Source organism: Pleurodeles waltl, chromosome 4_1, assembly GCF_031143425.1.
Source record: "Pleurodeles waltl isolate 20211129_DDA chromosome 4_1, aPleWal1.hap1.20221129, whole genome shotgun sequence".
Classification (NCBI taxonomy): Eukaryota; Metazoa; Chordata; class Amphibia; order Caudata; family Salamandridae; genus Pleurodeles; species Pleurodeles waltl.
In genome coordinates this window covers 970073184-970092990 of record NC_090442.1, presented here as the reverse complement: position 1 = coordinate 970092990, position 19807 = coordinate 970073184, and the positions used below count along the sequence as shown (strand labels likewise).

Below are 19807 nucleotides of genomic sequence, written 5' to 3'. Positions count from 1 at the left end.
AACACGCAGTTTGCGACATGCAAAAGGCCTAACGTGATGCACAACCTCAAATTGTGACTCGCAAATAGGAAGGGGTGTTCCCTTTCTATTTGCGACCGCATCGCCATGCTGAGTTGCTTTGTGACCGCGAATGCGGTCGCAAACTTACTCTCAGTTACCACCCACTTGAAGTGGGTGGTAACTCATTCGCAAAAGGGAAGGGGTCCCCATGGGACCCCTTCCCCTTTGTGAATGACGAAAAAAATGTTTTTTCAGAGCAGGCGGTGGTCCTATGGACCACTGCCTACACTGAAAAAACCGAAACCAAATGGTTTCGGAAGTTTTTCTTTTTGCAACTCGTTTTCCTTTAAGGAAAACGGGCTGCAAAAAGAAAAAAAAAACAGCTTTATAAAAAAAGCAGTCACAGACATGGAGGTCTCCAGCAGGCCACCATCCCTGTGAGTGCATGAACTCGCTATGGGGTCGCAAATTGCGACCCACCTCATTAATATTCATGAGGTGGGTCTTTGCGACCCCATAGCGAGTCGCAGAAGGTGTCTGAGACACCTTTCTGCATGCACTTTTGCGAGTTACAGTTTGCGAGTCGGTATGACTCGCAAATTGCAAGTCGCAAATTTTTACTTACCTACATCTGGCCCTAAGTGTCTGTACACACTTGTCCCGGGACACATTTTAGGTATGGCCTAGACGCAGCTTTAGCACACCAGCCTGTTTAACAATCATTATAAAGAAACAAACATTTATACATGCATACAGGATATTTCGGTCGTCCCTCTGTATCCGTATGTCTGTTTAAGTGTCATCCACCAAAACATAGTTCGTGGGGCAGTAGTAGGTAAGTCAACTTAATTTACTGGCTCACTTGTACTATGGTGGCAGCATCTTGTCTGTTCACATGTACAACCTCGTGAAAAGGTGTGCACTTCAGTGGCAGCTCTTTTGTTCCTGGGCAGTAGGGACACTCCTTTAGTTTTTTTGCCATGTTTTTGGATTGCAATGTTTGCAAAATACAATAAAAAAAATTACACACTTAAAAAGGCCAGACCTAGGGGCTTTAAACATGTACTGAGGTCACCTATATTTGGGGATCACGCCGATTACATTAAAACCTTCTTCTCTTAGGGGCCTGCATATTGTCTGCACAAAGTACACCTTGCGAATGTAGGTGTAAGTTAGTGCTGAGGTTGTACATTTCCATAGGTGTATGAATATCCCAAACATTAACAACATTCATGGTGCATGCTGAAGCTTCATAGTTGTCAGTGGCCATGAAATGCTTACTGAAAAAATATTTCGGTGATTCTTCACAACTTTTCTCTTTGGTGGCTTCGAGCACTTATTGCCAACAGACTGCTGGCTAATAAAAGGTGTAATCTTTCCCTTGGATGAGCAAAGGTTTTACCTTACCCTAAACCTGCACTAATCTCTCTGCGGCCGACATTCTGCATGGTCATCAGGGCACGAGTTTGAATGCTATCCGGGACAACCTAGGAATTCAAAGACGGTACCTTGAGGACCATTTAACAGAGGAACAATAACTGCTCTTTATTTACAGTGCTAAGAAACAGCAAAACTAAGATTTTGTACTATAAAAACACATTTACGATTGCTGAGTAAGGGCTAGGCAAGGCAAGGTTATCATAAAAATGTTCACGTAAATGTTTTTATATATTGGTTTTGGCGTGTAAGATATGATATACCGTGACACGGCCTATTTTCAAGTACTATGCCAGCCTCCTTTATCCTAACAAAAACGATAATGTGAGAGAATAGGCTCCTTCTCTTTTGAGTACACTCAGAAGTGCTAGGAGTGAAGTAGACCTCGAAGTCAGAAGCTATACTCAGTGAAAACAGCAACAGGGATGCAACCCACACAGTAGCTCACAATGTGTAGCAGAATCCATATACATACATTCTTCCAGACTGCAACGTGCGGAAAAAAACATACACAGGATCTTCTCTAAAGGGGGACAGAGGTGAGACAGCACCAGAGTTAAATTACAATACATAGGGGGGCCTAACGTAAGAGCAAAAGTGGACATCTGAAGAGAAGTTCTAGATATTTGAGAGGTACGTCAATTCAATTAGGACTCCCCACCCCTAGTGTGGCAAAACAGAAACCACCGTACCTATCTGCCTAACTAACAGTGAGGCAAGTTAAAGCAGCCTTTGTTCCAAAACCAGAGATGAATCTCAGAGGGGTGAAATTAGTACCAAATGTATTACCAACACTTAGGGTGCCACTTTTTTGGGCATTAAGGAAAATCTCATCTAACTGGGTAGACTGGTCAACAGTATTGGTAAACAGTCAACATACTGCACAGTGAGAGTTCAAAGACTTCTATACTGAGGAAAACGACGCTACTGACCCTTCAATGTTAGGGGAACAAGAACACAAAGTTTGGTGTCATAATATATATATTTTTTTAACAAATCACTACACTATGGGTTCCATAGCTAGCACTCTATTAAATCAAAGAGATCTGCATAACTAGGGAATGTATCATAGATGTGTTCTTAGGTATAACCCGTTACAATGATAGCGAGGTAATGACAACTACTGATTCGGCCTTCTCAGAGATATGAGCTTAGGGTTTATCCTTAAGCAAGGCTAACAATAAATAAATAAAAATGAACGGGTGACTCTGAGAGACCTGGATTTCTTGTGAAGAAAATGTTACGGCCACATAAATCTAACTGGGTGAATAGGTTAGCAGCCTTGTGCCTTAAACAGAACCCCGATGACATGAACTAACTGCAAAGCAGAAAATGTCTGCAAATGACAAAAATAAACCTAAGGGAACAACTTTGGATGTCTGTATGGAAAGTGCCTGTATATGAGAAACTAGATGAAAAGGGGATTAAAAAAGAAGACTATACTAAGTCTTACATAAAATATAATCACATCCTATGAAGTGGATTCTTTCCTGGCCCCAAAGAAAACTGTGTTAACAATCCACTGTTGCAAGACAAAAGGGATAAATGAGAAGAAACACAACGATAAGCTTCAACTTGCTGAAAAAAAAAGAAAACTATAAACAGATTGACAAGAGACAGCTGGAGCTTGAAGTCAGTATGGCTGTCACGCTCGTTACTGATGTCACAAGAATGTCATGTACTTTAAGAAATAGTTCATGTTCAAGAACAGGATCGGCAACCCAATCGACTAAAACCACCTGCAAAGCCAAATATATTAGTGCATTTAGTTAACAATGAACAGACAGATGGCTTTCTCACCTAACTCTTGTCCGGTAACCCTGCATAGGCAGTACATTACTAAGTTCATAGCAAGTGATGTTAATGAACTATTCTGTCTTATGTTACTTTGAATCAATAAGGCAAACACAATACGTACCCCACTTCTATAGATGGATGGTCCAAGGGTTCACCATCACAGTTCCAGATACTATTTACTCGCCTGCAACCACAAGGGGGTTTTTCTGTGCAAATATGGGCAAAATGTTTTTTTGCAACATCATTGTTATCATTGTCCTCCTCTTCATAATGTTTTGGCGTAAACAAAAACTTCTTTACGCGATACACCTCCACAAATGGAAAATCAAACTGAAAAGAAAGAGGTTGGACAATTATGGGACAAATACAAAGTTGTATTCAAGCTCCTGCATTTAGGAGTTCATCATTTTTGTCAATCAGTCTGAACTTAGGCACATACATTAAACAAAGAACGCTTAAATGATAAATGACCGTATTTAATGTAGTGGTGTAGACTGAAGATCTTCTCTAGCAATCCTGGATAGCCTAATGATTAGATCAGGGGACTAATAAGGAAGAGATTACTGACATGCCCAACTACTTAAGAGGGAACTGAAGAAAAAATCCATATCAGTTTGAGGGAAAGCTTTGAGAGCCAGCCTGCTACAGCTGAATGAGGACCAGATCAAGGGAGCAACAGAATGAACATTTATGGCAAATGTCAACCACGTCCATATCAGGAGAGAAGGAAAGATGATGCTCAGGGCTGAAGAATCACTCTGGTGGAGGAAGTAGGATTGCGTTTATAGCTTTGGTTATGTCACGCATCTGAAAGAAGGAAAAAACATGTTCAGTGGCAGTCACTTTAAGCAGAGTATGGGCTGAACACTATGGCCTATGGTGGGGAGTAATAGAGTGGCACCAAATAGTTTGAGTAATTTGGTGTGTGTTTCTTGTAACAGTTGTCATTCAGCCAACTTGCTCCTTACACACCGGTTCAGAAACTGACTGAACAAGAAGGTGGGCATTAGCAGTGGTATGCAAAACTTCCCAGACTTCGAGCATTAAAGAGTACTCAGCAGCAGTTGTTCATTGCTCAACCCCGACTTTCGCTGCCTCCATCCTCCTCATCTGACGGTCACCCTCACAGAAATATTTACATCTGAGGGATCAGGATACCTGGATTGAAAAGCCTTAAATGGGCCCGACCACATTCCTCCTCAATAGCTAGAATGCAGCTGACGTCCATCAAATAGTTGCTGGGACTGTACACTGCTGATCACACTCTTAATGCAATATTCACCCCAAGAACACTTATTCACAGAAAACAACACAATTCTACAGAGTGACCACCACATCTTGAAAATCAACCTGGCCACACCAGCTATCTCCAACACAGGTATGCTGAACAGAGCATGAAACAATTTTGACCTAGCAAATCAGAACTCTCCCTTACTCCCACTGGATCCAATGATGTCCATCAATCAATTTCATCTTACAGGCCCTCACCATACTGTTTCCCTTAAAAGCATTCCAGTACTTGGAACACTACGGGAAGGCTGGCTAGTTTCAATAAGAATTAAAAAGCTAAAACATCAAAAGACAATAGGGGAAGTATGTGACATGCAAATCCACTTCAGTGAAAGGACAGGTGCTAAGCCAGGAGATTCCACTACACACATCGCATCTCAGGTGCCATCTGTTTGACTTAATAACTTTTCAAAATCATTGCTGAATCTATAACAATGACTGGCCTAACCACCTCAACCTGCACTAACCACCTCAACATGTACTAACAACGACCAGCAACACTGCACCCTTCAGGTGCCTTTTCACCGGAAAGTGTAAACATCTTCGAGAAACACTTTCTCTTACAACTCAGTTGCCAGCTCCCCTTGCCAATAACATTAAATTCTGTTTCAACATCGTACAATTGAAACTTTATTCTTTCACCATCTCCACAAAAGAAACGAATGAACTATTTTTACAAATATCATCCTAGCATCCTCTAATACCACCATCTAGTCAATGCCAGTGAACTGTGCTACCAAAATGTATTAATACTAACCTAATAACCTTCTGCTACCATAATGGTGAGTCTCACAAAACTCAAAAAATAAAGAATGTTTGAGTGCATGAATCATTTATCATATGCAGTGTGGTCTGGCAGACATAAATGTGATTGGTTTACCCAGTCAAGAGCATTGATGGGTTGGTAGACCAGGGTGAACCTGGGTGGCGTTATCCATTTAGCTAGAAGTCACATTTCAGGGAGAAAAATAGAATACAGCAAAAAAAACGTTGTGCTAACAGATGAGCTGATTCCCTGCCGGTCTCTCTATAGGCACAAAATGGGTAAAGCTATTAAACACATTAAACCCTTAATATTGAATTTTGTTTAGCTGCATGTTCTGCTCCCCCCATCAACATAGCAGTGAAACATTCCAACTTGCTCGCACTAGTAGAACACGCAGACCTTTCACGCTCCAGTGGGCTTAAAATTAAGAGGTTTCAGGACCAGAAAGGAAAGCTGCAGACATTCGTACTAATGCGAATCAGAACACCATGATCCAAGGCAACCCAGCAGAAGGATTTAAGGCAACTATCCCTTCCCCAAACATTGCATGCACGTTTTTGAACATAAAAAACGGATTTTCGAATGACTGGATAGGTCTTCCTCAACCTTAGGTACAACAGATATGCCTTTTTGCATGGATATTAGCAACCTTAGCACAAATTGTGCTTTGGGCATTAGAATGATGTTGGGAGCTCTAAAATCCTGAATTGTGCATTTTCTAATGGAGTGGCTTCCAATAGAATATTTTCTAATGCATACATAAGAAAAAATACATATTTGTGGAAATGCAAGCTTGCAAAATGCATTCCTATGTTATTTCATCACTAATTTTCTTCACAATGAAGGGTGTATTGAATCTGAAATAAAATAGGGCCCTATTTTTCTGTTTATGTATACTGGCATCTGAAGTACACATATGTGTGTGCTCTATGCTGCTTCAAGTAAGCTGCATGCTATCAACATGCAATTTCTAAAATCTGTACCATGTTGTTTTCTAAGAATCCAAATTGCTGTCGTGGGCTACAAAGATCATGGGCTATTGGACACAAGGCGAAGAGAGGTATTAGGAGGGATGAATGGCTTTTAGCTAGATCAAATTCTTTCGTTTACACTCTCTTGATCATCTTGAAGCTATCTATGTACCATGATTCCTCTCAATACAGTATCTGACTCTTCAATTTCCACAATGAGCCTTCCTTCACTCATGTTGCCCTACAATGGATTCAAAGGCAGATAATGTACCCAACAGCAATGGTAAGAGGTTGTATTCAACAAATCTATTACGCTTAGTATGGGCACAATGCTGGTCAGAGGACTCGATGACTGTGGGATTGGCCTGAATGTTTCCATTTGTCATCCTCCCCTAAACAGCAGCCCTCACTAGCAACCATCACTGCAACTCCTGCACCCAGACCTGCCAAAACTATGGGTTGGATTTTGCTTAGTGAAAGCTGCTCATTTTACATGTGATGTGGATGCACTTTGAATACTAGGACAAATTTACATCCCGAGGTGCGGGGAAGCTCTACATATACGCAGCAAAACCTAGAAAAGTGAAAGAGATGTCTGGGCAATGAATTATTCAATTCAATATCATCGTGCACGGCAGAGCAAGCAACTTGTACAACTGTGACTAATGGTTTTGTATTCTCCATGGGAATCAGATTGGATGCTATTTCACATCATAGTGGTCCAAAATACTGGGGTGAATAATGTCTGATCTGTGCTACACATAAATACTAAGAAAAGAGGTAAACTCTTGGAGCATTTCCAACCATCAGTTCTGGGGCTGTATGTTGGGGGTACAAGAATCCAAGCAGCAGAAAAATTAACATTTGGAGACATGGCTAGGGTCCCGAACTCAATTGCCAATTACATCATCCAACAAGTCTATCATTTTATATTCATTATATTTAGCATTTCTTCTTTATGTTTATTGCTAACTGTAAAGAGTCCAAATACAAGAAATCAAATGCAACCCTGACTAGGTCTTTTACTCAGGATTTGCCGGCCTTGAATAACGTTCAAAGCACTCCTTGGTGTGACAATATAACAAATTCCCTCGAGAAAATAGGCAGCTTCAGCACAGATAGAAACTTGCTATCAGGGAAGGAAAGCTTATTTTGGGCAAAGTTCAGAAGGAGAATCAGATGAACTCGTAAAACCTGTGGTAAGTTCATACCTGCCTTAAGCAACCAGACTAATATGCAATATTATCTGGCATGTGTGCATTCTCAGTATGAGGAGACAATTGTAACCAGACTTTGATCGTTACTTTTACATGAAAATACTGTTTTCAAAAACGTGGGGCTCATGAAGATCCCAAGCATTTATGCCCACGTGATAATGTATGTACTCAATCTAGTACATCTATAGGGGACCCATAAAGAAGTATTATGTCCAGTATTAAAGGTTCAGAGCTTTGGAAACTACCGTTCTGCAATATTTTTCTAATGATGTTGTCTTCATCTTTGCTGTGTTGCACCACCTTGCGTTTTCTCAGGGCAGCTTGGAGATTAAGAGGAAGGGCCTTTATAACAGCTTGCTGGTGCGGGACATGGGCCAATAAGGGCAGATGTCCCAAGTGCCAAATGTGGTGTCTCATTGACATCAAAGCACTGTTAGTACAGTGACGGTGAACGGACACTTTTTTGGCAGATGTCCTACAGAGGCTCAACTCTAAATAAACCCTGAAGTCTCGTTTAAGTATTGAAGCTATGCATTTAAATGTATATCATTTGGTAAATTATTTTTTTACCATTTTAATATTTGATGATAATTTATACACATCTGTTTGAGGGTCATCTTTATGTAAATTTACTATTGAGAGACTAAGACGTTTATTCTTAAATATTGAAACGCAGAGCGATACATACCTGATCTTCCTTATTGGTGTGTCTAATTAGATGCCTTAAAAACTTAAAACGCGAGCACTTGCGGACTAAAATGAGATCTGCAGTTCCATCTGCCAAGTGGGCTGCAGGTGATAGGCCTTTCGGGCTTCGCGGACATGCGCAGCTCATGTTTGCTGCATTGATTGCTATAAACTTTCCTCTCACGGTTTGCCAGTCTCCATCTTCTGAAACACAGAGACAGTAACTCAATTAATAAAGGTCAGATGATGAAGCATGCAAATCCCCTCAAAATGGTTTGATAACCGTTTAGAAGTGTTTTACTTTTTTTAAATTGTGATTAACCATTTGCACAAAAAGCCTCATAGTATCAACAAACAACAAACACACACTGGAAATGCTAAAGGGTCTTGCTTAGCTCTGAAAGTGCATTTTCGGTCAATGGTGAATTTAAGCGTTCCGTAAGTAATCACACATTCATTCTTTCACCCATCCCTGAACTTATGCATCCAGTCATCCACTCATTGATTCATTCTTACATTCATCCTTTTACCTATCCACAATAAAACACACACAAAATCAGTACGCATATGCAAGATAAATTAAAAGGTTAAATGCAGAAAAAAGAAAACATGCCACCTACACGTGCAGCCGTGTGCTAGTAAAAAAATAAAAATAAACGTAGCATCTGTCAGCCACCTTGAAACAGTAAAACAATGACACACTATGGACAATATTATTTCAAAAAGGACAACTGCTTTAGAAGCGGTTATCGCACAAGGTGCAGATAAAACGAGCTGTAAGTGACCAGCCAGCTAGCACTGTCTGGGAAGTTGTAGTAAAGAGTAAAAATAAATAAAAATACAGGAGTGAAATGAAAGGGAAAATACCGGTCCAGGCTCTGATGCAGACATTTTGAGGCACATATACACATGTTCAGCCACATAGCAATAGGGCCAATGGCAGAAGTGACCTGATCCATGCTGTCTAGGATGGAAGCAGAGTGTGAATGACACTCAAAAAGATCATTTTCAGAAGTGTACCACCAAAGCTCCTCTGTGTATGTAAGTGTATGGATAAGATTTTACGTGTATGAGACTGTGTCTGAGTGTATTTGTGTTTCAGCGTCTAACCCTGCCAGGCCCCTCTAAGAAAGTGTTTTAAGGTTTATCATAGTGCTAATTTCAACCGTGAGGATTTGTCAGATAGGATATAAATAGCACCAACCAAAACCTTCACCTACTGTGGTAATCTCTGAGATTCAATATAACAAAATACCTTTGTACAGCTTTCAACACAATGTAATAACATCCTTCATTGCCTACTGGCTTTAACATATACTTTTCATAATAAAAAAGTCAGGTCTACTGACTTTGTAAAAAGTTTCATAATAAATAAACCAAAAGTATGCCGTATGACTTTCCTGTTCCCAGTGAACCATTCATGCCTGTTGTCTTTTTCATCAGATTATCACCATAATCAACAAAGGCCTATTTTATTGACCGTACATTGACAGCTACCAGGCATGCACTCGTAACACTACACATATGTGCAACATTACAGGAGTTCAACCCCCTCCCAGGAACTGTTGGGAGATTAACCAACAGTAAAACCTTGATTACTAAGGTAATCCATGTGCCTTCACGGTACAATATAGCTGCCCATCTTTAATTGTCTATTGACTTTGACAAATGCTCTTCACAGTAAGTTAGGTCTACTGCCATTGTCATAAGGCTTCATGTACAACAGATCAGTCCTATGGCATTTGGAATAAAGTTTCCCTATGAACCAATCAGCCCATAGCCTCTATCAAAGCCTTGTCACCATAACTAACTCAGGACTACTGTAATGAACATAAAGCTTTCCCACAAGGCAACCGACAGTCATGGATTCTTAAAATTATGATTATACACAAAATTACAATTGGTAAAACAAAATAAAAGTCTCTCAAGAGGGCCAAACAAAGATTGTCCTATGCAAACATTCTACCCCCTGGATTTGTCAGAAGGAGTTACTAACATCAAAACCTTTGCCGACTAGGGCAATCTGGAAGATTCCATTTAACAAAATACTCTACATGCTACACCCTTATATGCCTATTGGCTTTAACGTATGGGTTGACAATAAATAAGTCAAGCCTACTATGACCTATTCAGTGCTACTATACAGAGCATAAGCTTTCCTACTACGTGAAAAGTGAAGTACAAGACAACTTTTTTAGTATAAACACACAACAGCTGCTTAATCAAAATCTCTAACCGAGGAAATGAATGCGGGCTGAGCCAAATTCCCTCTCGCAAAAGTGCATTTGATCACATACGATCGGGAGACGGTTGCGCTGTGAACCCAGGTCTAAACAGCTTGGGTTGCCTCTCTGGAACAGTGTGTACCAGAGAACCCTGTTCAAGAGAAAAAAACACAAATACGCCAAAGGAAAAACATCACCCTCCAATCCAGCTAAAATCGTGTCACTGAATCACATAATAAATAATATGTTTCTTCTTATTTTGACTCTGAAGATTTTTATGGTCAGCTTCTTTTTTCTTTTCTTTTTACTTTTAAATGTTTTTATTGTATTTTTATCATGAACACATAAACCACAGAATGCGTAGCAGTCACCTGCCACCAATACCAGCATTTACTACCTAAAGGTTCGAAACATTAAACCTTCTGCCATCAATGTTGTACTAAATTAAAATCGAGTCATTGCACAATAAACACCGCCATGATCACAGTCAATCCATCCGGCCATTACCTTTCCCCCGATTGAGTAACTGAGCTCTCCGCTCGGGATACCAGTCCGTAGTATGTTCTCCACTGTTCCCAGATTTTGTCAAACTTACATGAGTATGAGCAGCCTCTGCTATGATACATTGCTTTTTCAGCTGCCATATATAAATCTATTGCCCTTCTCCATTCCTGGATAGGTAGTGTCTCTGGCGACCCAAGTATTTAGCAATATCTCTTTCAGACATCACAAGGCCCATCATGCAAAAGGCGAGTTTGAAGGGGAAGGTCAACATCACTGGGGATCCCCTGCAGCACAAAACGCGGTTCAAGCTGTAGTGGTATCTCCAATACGGCCGAGAGCTCCCCAAATTTCCAATACGGCCGAGAGCTCCCACAGTTCATTGAAGATCCCTCTATATTGTCGTGCCCTCCAGTCCGGTAGGCCTAGACCCCATGTCAGTGGGGAATCGGGAAGTAGTAATGTCGCCCACGCTAGTATCACTAGAAGAGTCTTCCACGAGAGCCCCTTCCATCCTCCACTCCATAAGCGGCTGAGTCACTGACAAAGAACTCCAGCCTCTTGGTGGGGGGGGAGGGGAACAATCCTCTTTACACTGAAGGTGCAGGGGGAGGGAACAAAAAGGTCTGGCACCTTACAGTTGATTGACACCTCTCAAAGGCCCGTGCTCCTGGCATGATCTCGTCGGCGAAGTTGGGCACACACACCCCCTTCTCCTTCGGCAGCTTGTGGCATCGCAAGCTAGCAGTAAGGCCCCGCATGGTCTACTTACTGCCTCCAAGAACATTTCCTGACGATCACTCGCCTCAGCTTCCTCCGTCTGCCTCACGGCCCTCGGGTCCATCCATGGTGAGGCAATGTCCCTCAGGTGGGTCAATTTCTTCTATGCCGCCCACGTGGCCGGCAGTGGCCACACCTTCCTCGTGGCCTCCCTACGCTATGATCTCGCCAGCTTGCTGTGTCTAGCCGAAGGCCTATCGAGCACTACACAGGAAGTATCTCCTCAGCTCCGTAAGTCCGCCCCCATTTTGCGCCATGCAAGGCGACTCCAGCCACCATCACCGGGCCCACAAGTGTCATGAGCATGTTTGTCTACGCCCTCCGCGGCCTGTCCAGGGCCGCAATGTAATTCAGTCAGCTCTGGCTTCTTTTCTTCTTTTTCCCCCCACCTGGCTGTTCTGAATTGGCTTAATGGAGCAGAAGCCTTAATTCATGACTACCAACAAGGATATAGCAGGATCTTGAAGGGCTGGACACGGAGCTCACTCAAGAAGAGTCCGTCGTTCACGCCATCTTGGCCACACCCCCTTTCATGGCCACTTGCAGTGCATTTTACAACACAAGAATAGATTTTGAAAGGACATAATAGCATTTTCACATAATACTTCCAATTAATAATAAATGCTCTGAGAATAATTCATAAAAATCCTTTCTTTGTAATTACTGGTTTAAAAGAAGGGTGGTACACAGATGGCTGCAAGGGGTAATAGTGTGCACAATGCAATCACAAAAAATAAATAACTATATAAAGAAAATAAATATTTACCTAAAAATGTAGGAAAGCCACAATTGTATTTGGGAACATTATTATTTGCGGAGTCTTGCACTCATGACAACTTTGCAACCAGACTTCCTACTGTGCAGAATCAATGCAACATTTACATCCATGAATCAGTTTATATGTGAATACACTGAGCCACATATTGTGTAAAATGATATTTGGGGAAAGGAGTTATTGGCTGCTAAAAATTCCTCAAGGGATGCACTTAGCAGATGAGTAGAAAATGCAAACTTCGAACATCAGTCTCCGCAGGTTCTCACGGAAGAAACCTTTACAGACAAGTATTTTCTGCTCCCATTAATAAATATACTGGCATTTCAATGTAGACTCCTGAAGTAGAGTTGAAACGATTTAGGTTTACAATTCAGGATTGAAATTCAAAATTATTCAGTTGCACTCCCCAGCCTACCACTAATCCTTTTAGACAGTGATTTAAAAAAAGGCTTGAAACCTTACTAGCTTAGGAAGCAGTGATACGCTCTATGGTAACATGAACATAATACACTGAATAGTTTCCTGAAAAAGGCTTCACTGACTCAAAACGGTGGTTTTACACATTTCTGCAGATATAAAGTTTTCAAAGAGAGTTTTCCTGCAACAATGTTTACAGGTTACAAAAAGTTAAACAGAACAAGCAAGTCTCAAAAGCCCATAAATACACCAGGTGACTATTTAAAGTTGCATCATAGAGCTATAAAAAAAAACCTGAATAATGTATTTTAGAAAAAAAATTGTGCTGTGGGCTGGTGATTTTTCACTGCGAGTTATGGATTTTGTATAAGTCTACGATTTGACCGTAAAAAAATATAGTTCAGAAACGTTCTCTTCTATTAAAAATGAACTTAAGTAACATTGTCTGGTTCTTGTAGTGTGATTTAAGTTTTCTTTTTGCAAGAACGGCTACTGTCCCAAATTTTTCATCACGTACTATGCAAACTAATAGAGTGTATGTTTTTGCATGAAATTATATACTTTGCTTATGAGCAATTATTACACAAACCAAAGACTCCCCTCTTGTACGAAATGTGGTGGGGTTGACAGACATCAGTTTTTATCCGATCTGTAAATAAAAGTGGTGTCTATTATTCTGTGCAGTGTGAGCGAAACAAGTATCCTTTAAGAAAATCTGTACAAACAGGTGCCCTTCGTGACAATTTTAGCTAGTGAGAAAGTTTAAGTGATTTCTGTATGAGGCGGGGAAGGATTCTCTTTGTGTAAACTTTACAGTCCAGATTCTCTAGCAGCAGCGCAACAGCGCCGCTGACTACAGTGTCAACGTTTGCTCCAGTTTTTTACTTTTATCAACTCTAAAAGCACTTAAAGGTGATGACGTGGAGGAGTCGACCAGCCTTTACATTGTCCATTTTACGGACTTAAAATGAATAAAACACAATTCGGTGGTCAGACATGTCCATGAATAGCCTCAGTACTTAATTTGCAACTAAGAACGTGCCCGAGCTCAAAGCTCTCCTCTGACACGCGCGGCTGTTAAATGTGCGAACACGGAAAACTGAGGCAGCCTAATCCTTAAACTATCTCGGGCCTCTTTAAACCATTTACAACCACTCCCTGTCCCTTCAGCTCGCTGTTGCAGCTTTCTGCATTCTCCCAATGTAACGCTATTTCGTTTTTCTCTTCCTCCGTCTTTCCCTTATGTGCCTTTTGCTCGCAGTAAATGCTTTAGGCAGGAAAATAAGTGCGCCCTGTAAACTCTACGCATCTCTCAACTCTTCCCTGCTAAACTAACCTTCTGTTCCCTTATAGAATCACCCAGTTACTGAATTATACTCAATTTCTGTAAAACATTTACTCCCATTAGGTTTCAAAAGTCTCCTCCATCAACTCCCCCTCCTTACCCACAGATTATAAAGATGTTCATCACATTCATACACCATTCTTCACTGGAGATTCAACAAAACCTTCTACCATATTACTTCAATTGTGTTTCATTGGTTGATGCTTCTAAATACAGGGGGACAAATTCACTACCACTGACGTCTAGATGCACTCATTAACCTAGATGTAAACTTCTATATTGTTTTCTGTTCACCATTTACGACTGGAGATTTACTCCTAAATGTAGACTTATAAGTATCCATCCGCTCAAATAATGGGGTGGTCACTCCAATGACTGAATTTACAAGTATAATGTTGCTATTAGTAACTTTCCCCCTGTCTGTGGAGCTCTCGGCTAGCTGTACCTAAAGCTTCCTATAGGTAATTTTAATAAAGTTAATTATTAACAAAAAAAAAAATATATATATATATATATATATATATATATATATATATTTATATATGTATATGTAAATATATATATATATAAATAATAATAGAAAATGATACCCTGTAACCATGCACACTCCCTTTATAGGCCCCTCTGTGGAAAAGCAGAAAAGCTTAGGATGTTTGGGCTCCCGAACAGCCTGCTGCTATTGTTAATAATGAGGCCTCTGGTTTGGCACCTCCACTAATTTGTTGCTTATGGAAAGCAGATTTTGGGCTACGGGAATGTAGAGCACTCGTAGACTTAGCTACGTCTGTATCCTTGTTTATTTTTTCAAGTATCTCAATGACCTGAGGGCGAAACAGATACTCGCCATCAAAAGGTGTTTAAGAGGTGCTCTTGTACCTGAGGCCTAAACGCGGACACCCTAAGCCGAGTATATCTGCAGAGCAGGACACTATTGTTGACAGCCCTAGATGCTGTTACTGCGGCATCGAGGGCACACCTAATGTTAGTGTTGCTAATAGTTTTGTCCTCAGCAACCAGCTCCTATCCCCTACCTGACTTCGAATATAGGCCATATCATCAGAAGCATATTTTTTCAACTTGTGGGGTGAATACACTGGCCTTTTCTGGCTCATTGAAGTTGCCTGCTACCTGAAAACCTGAAATTGCCATTAGAAGACTTGTACTGTACGTTTGGACTTGGACAATGTTTTGACCAGAAAGTTCTGCTTTTCCTCCTCCGTAAGATGTTTAATATTGTGGTGCTGTGCAGCCCTCTGAATAACTTTATGGTATGTAGAAGTGTCATCTGGCGGGGATGGCTTGACAGGATATGGGTAGAGGTCTGGGTCACCTTGTGGGTCTAGAGCATAATACTATCATGTGTCATCTTCCCCTTGTGGCCTAAAGGGTTCATTAAAGGGGCTAAAGGGGGAATATGGATTGCCTGATTTTGAGTCAGTATCTTGTGGCTCAGGTGGGGGGGCTGTGGTACTACCACAGGTGGTGGAGGAGGAGGTGTGGATGACAATGACAGACTGGTACAAGACTAGTGGCCAAGACTCTAACCATATTTAGGGCTTAAGGCCATATGACGTGGAAACTGGTTCCTCTATGAAGATGAGGTGCTGCTTCTTAGCAATGTGGATGAGTCATAGAGCTGGAGGTTTGGCAAGAACTTTATCTGCATCTTGGGTGACTGAAAAGATTATTTTGTTTTTGCCCAGGACATCTGCAAGCTTTTCAAAGCCCAGTCTCTCCGAGAAGTCCAACCTCTGTATCGAGGGGGCTTCAGTGCTGGTTGTGGGGAGGTTTTGTGCATAAACTTCAAGTGAGGTTTCTCAGCAGCTTGGTGACAGTGATGCAGTGTCTCTTTTCTAAATCTCAGTGCCAAGGGGGTGGTGCAGCATGGTGAGCTTGGATGCCCTTGCATCGGGCCTCCTTGAGTGTTGACACAATCTCTTGAGTCCAAGTGTTACCAAATGAAGGTGCAGAACCTAAAGGTTTATGCTGTTTCTGGTTCGTCTCTGGGCTCGACGCCAAATCCTGAAGGAGCAGTGCTCTGCCTTAGGTGTTGTTCGTTTAGGGCTTAAGCCTGACCTTAAGGTGCAGTGGGTGGGCTTGGTATGAATTCTGTGTTTTGCTTGAGGCTGGGGTGTACTGTGCTGTTGCCTCAATGAACTTCCCTTCCTCAATGTCAAAGGCCTCAGGGAACACAGAACCTGAAGATTCTTGGGTTTGGCCTACCAGAATGCTGGAAGTGACAGTCTCTTTCTTCTGAGCGCCAAGCATATGTTCAGTATTGAAACTGTAAGGCATCTCTGACAACACTTGTCTCTGTATTATTTGGTGTGCTAACCTTCTCTTTGCCTGATACCTGAGAATTTGTTTACAAGAGAAGGTGAGGCAGACTTTAAAGTATGTCGGGAAGTGCAATGGGGAGGTGCACGGGTTGCAGATCTCATGGTCATTTGTCCAAGGGTATTTTTAATCATACCCTGGACAGAAGTGGAATGGAGTGTGTTCCATAACGCTGTCCTAGAAACATTCTCGAGTAAACCTTGGCACACCCTGGAGAATATGGCAGTGGAAGTGCCCTGGGCGTTCACTGTTCGTTCTGAAGTTCTGCCAGTGCAAATTGAACTTTTCCTCAGTGCAGTAGCTTTTTGTGTTGTAGGGTTAGAAAAGAGAATTGCTGGACCTGAAACGGTCTCGAGAAAATAAGAAACCTGGGGTGTATAAGTGGGCTAACTTTGGAGCAGCATTCCTAAACATCTAATAACAATGGTGAAAGAAAACAATCAGAAGTGCAGTCTGTATGCTGGTGCATTGCTGACCACGGGTGAAGTCACAACAGGTCCAGTGACTCAAGTTTCTTAGAAGAATAACAATTTGAAAACGTCCAGGTCCAGCACTAGATGGCAGGAGTATGTAGAGCATGTGTGCCTACAGTCATCCATGCTACACACGAATTAATTTTAATTAAAAAAATGTAGCATCATTTTAAACACACAATATCAATTTAGGACTAATTAAACTACCTCACACTACCTTATTTGTATTAAATTGCAAATTAATTTAAATATAAGAATTTCTAAAATAACATTGAACAACTTTAAAGTTAAAATCGCTCCATTATGGACTTTATTTTACTGATAACAAGAGACAAAGTTTGATATAAGTTGTGCTTGTATAAATTATAATTATTCTTGGACTTTATAAACCAAGTTAAAATGTATTTTATTATAAAGGTATGTGTACTACTAAAGAAAGAAATAATATAATTTAACACATATTATAGTTAATTTTTCTAACTTAAAATAATACATATTTTACATTTAGAATTAACTTATATTACATTAAGTATTATAGGGTGTTATTGGCAGCCTGCCTCCGTTAATGATTATAGCTGTGTGTTGCAGAAAGTGTGCATGGTTATACATTATGTCTGACTCATTGAAGGCTGGGATGGAGTACTTTTAAGCTTGTTTTTCCACTAAAAAGGCTGTTGTAGAAAATGAAGGGTACATCTGTGAATAGCAACAGTCTTTCTGTAATTTGGGTGTATGATTTGGAGTGTTCATTCCTAAACTCCTCGTTAAATTTCCCTTAACCCTGTCCCATTTCGTAGAAAGTATTCCTCATTTTCCCACATTTACTATATATAATCATCCTAAACTATATATTTATGTGGTCGCTCCCACAGTTATTACTAAATGTTATATTTATGTGTTTGTAGATCATACCTCCAGGGTGACATTTCAGAGAGAGGTGGAGATCTCTGGCCATATGCTTGTGAACTGCATTTGCTTTACAAACTCCAAAATGTCTTTTGTGAATTGGGCCCAATGTCATTAGAACCCAAAGCTCTGTATGTGACCTCCCCTGTAGCCTACCCAGGTTGCACAATATATTTGCTTAAAGGTAACACAAAGGCCCGGTGCAGCCATTGCCTAGGTCTGTATAGCTCAATTACATTAACAACTTGCTAGATTATTGGTACAACTGCCACAATGTCTCTCAACTCCACAAACAATTTGTTAAAAGGTTCACTGGGAAAATAAAATGAAAAAATGCCTTTCGGTAAAACAAAATGGACTGGAGGATACAGAACTCAACTGGGACTGTCTGAGTAGCAGAACCACTCTGTCAGAATGTGGAGGCATTTGTGGAGATGACCCAGAGCCGCCATGCTACCATGAGAATGAAGCTACTTGTACAGTAATTGATCTAGCAGGGAAAGGGGGTGTAGAGATTCCTGAGCCACGCTTTGATACGAGAAAAAAAAAAAAAAAAAAAAAAAAAAAAAAAGTGAAAAAAGCTAAATGAAAGTATCAGCAAAGAATCGTGCTCTGAATTTACTAAAGTTCCATTTTGAACTGAAAAGAGAGGTGACATCTATACGATCTGCTTTGATGAAAGAACACTATTACAAACAAATACCCCACTATCACTGACTTTTGAAATAAATTACAAAGAACAGAGGAAGTCAGTTATGTGGATTTTCCCACAAAGGCAATGCACTACATTTGTTTGACATGTCATTTTCGTAAACAGTACTAAACATATGTCAACTGCGGATCCAAAGCGTTTTAGGAGAAAGCGGGTCTGTTACATAAAGGCAGAGTGGCCGGCCATCCACTAGCCATTATCATTCATAATCTTTCCAGAACAAAATACAGACGGTTGACCAGGCAGAACTCCAGAAACCTTAATACATCCCAGTAACTTTGAATAAAATACCAGAAGCAGCGTTTCAATATTTTGCTGACTTCCTATCTTGTGACACACGTCTAGTTTAAATACCCACGTTTAGTTAAGTAAAAGTTGTTACATCTAAATACACGGCTTTGCTCATAAAACACAAACTGCTAAGGTGTAAACAGATCCGTATGCCAAAGAATTTTAAAATCTGATCAGTTTAACTAAATGAATATCCCCATTATAAAACCTGCCCTTTGTTACTTGTGGGGCAATACAGTGCGATGTCAATACATTTCCACTAGCAAGTTGCAAAGGAGCTACAAAGCATGAGAAGATAGATGTACACAAAGTACTGCAGAGAAAACAATCTGCACTGATAATTCGGTTGTAATTTATCTCCTAGCAGCATTACTAAATCAGTCAGTCACCACTCCTGGGGAAATGCTGACTTTTCAAACAAGCCTGCTGATGCATAACAAAATCCTAATTTCCACTGGAGCAGCAGATTTCTTCATGAATTGTGGATACACGCATTAGCGTTAATATATTATTATACGGAAGCTACAGGCGGAGCCTCTCTTGTGCAGAACTTGCATATAAAAAGCCTTTTCAGGAATGACTCTTTGGACACAGATGTTCTTCCCACAGGCAACGCATACTGTTTGCCTCATTGTCTTTCCTGCTCATCATGTGCTTTGTGAATTTGTGAGCGCAGGTGGCAAAGGTATGGTAAAAGCAGCAGAATTCTAGAGTATTAAGCTGTAGGATTCTAGACTAGAATGTACATTATCTAACTCTAAAGTGTGTTTCTTCATTCTTTGAATTCAAAGTTGATGAACTTCTGCTGAAAGGTTGTAATTGACACCAGGTCTTCAATCTTTTTTTTCTGTGTACTGTTCTTTGGTTGCCCTACAAGCAT

At 40.7% G+C, this 19807-nt stretch overlaps 1 protein-coding gene across 2 annotated transcripts in view; it reads right to left on the bottom strand.

The window, feature by feature from the left end:
• The window catches only part of CERK (ceramide kinase), a 215725-nt gene that overhangs the window by 2386 nt on the left and 193532 nt on the right, over positions 1–19807 (bottom strand). For both annotated transcript variants that reach the window (XM_069229725.1, XM_069229726.1), the window contains 2 exons: positions 8167–8369; positions 3356–3564 (listed from right to left, as the gene is read on the bottom strand). In XM_069229725.1, coding sequence (XP_069085826.1) covers positions 3356–3564; positions 8167–8369 — 412 coding nt within the window. The remainder of the gene's footprint in view (positions 1–3355; positions 3565–8166; positions 8370–19807) is intronic.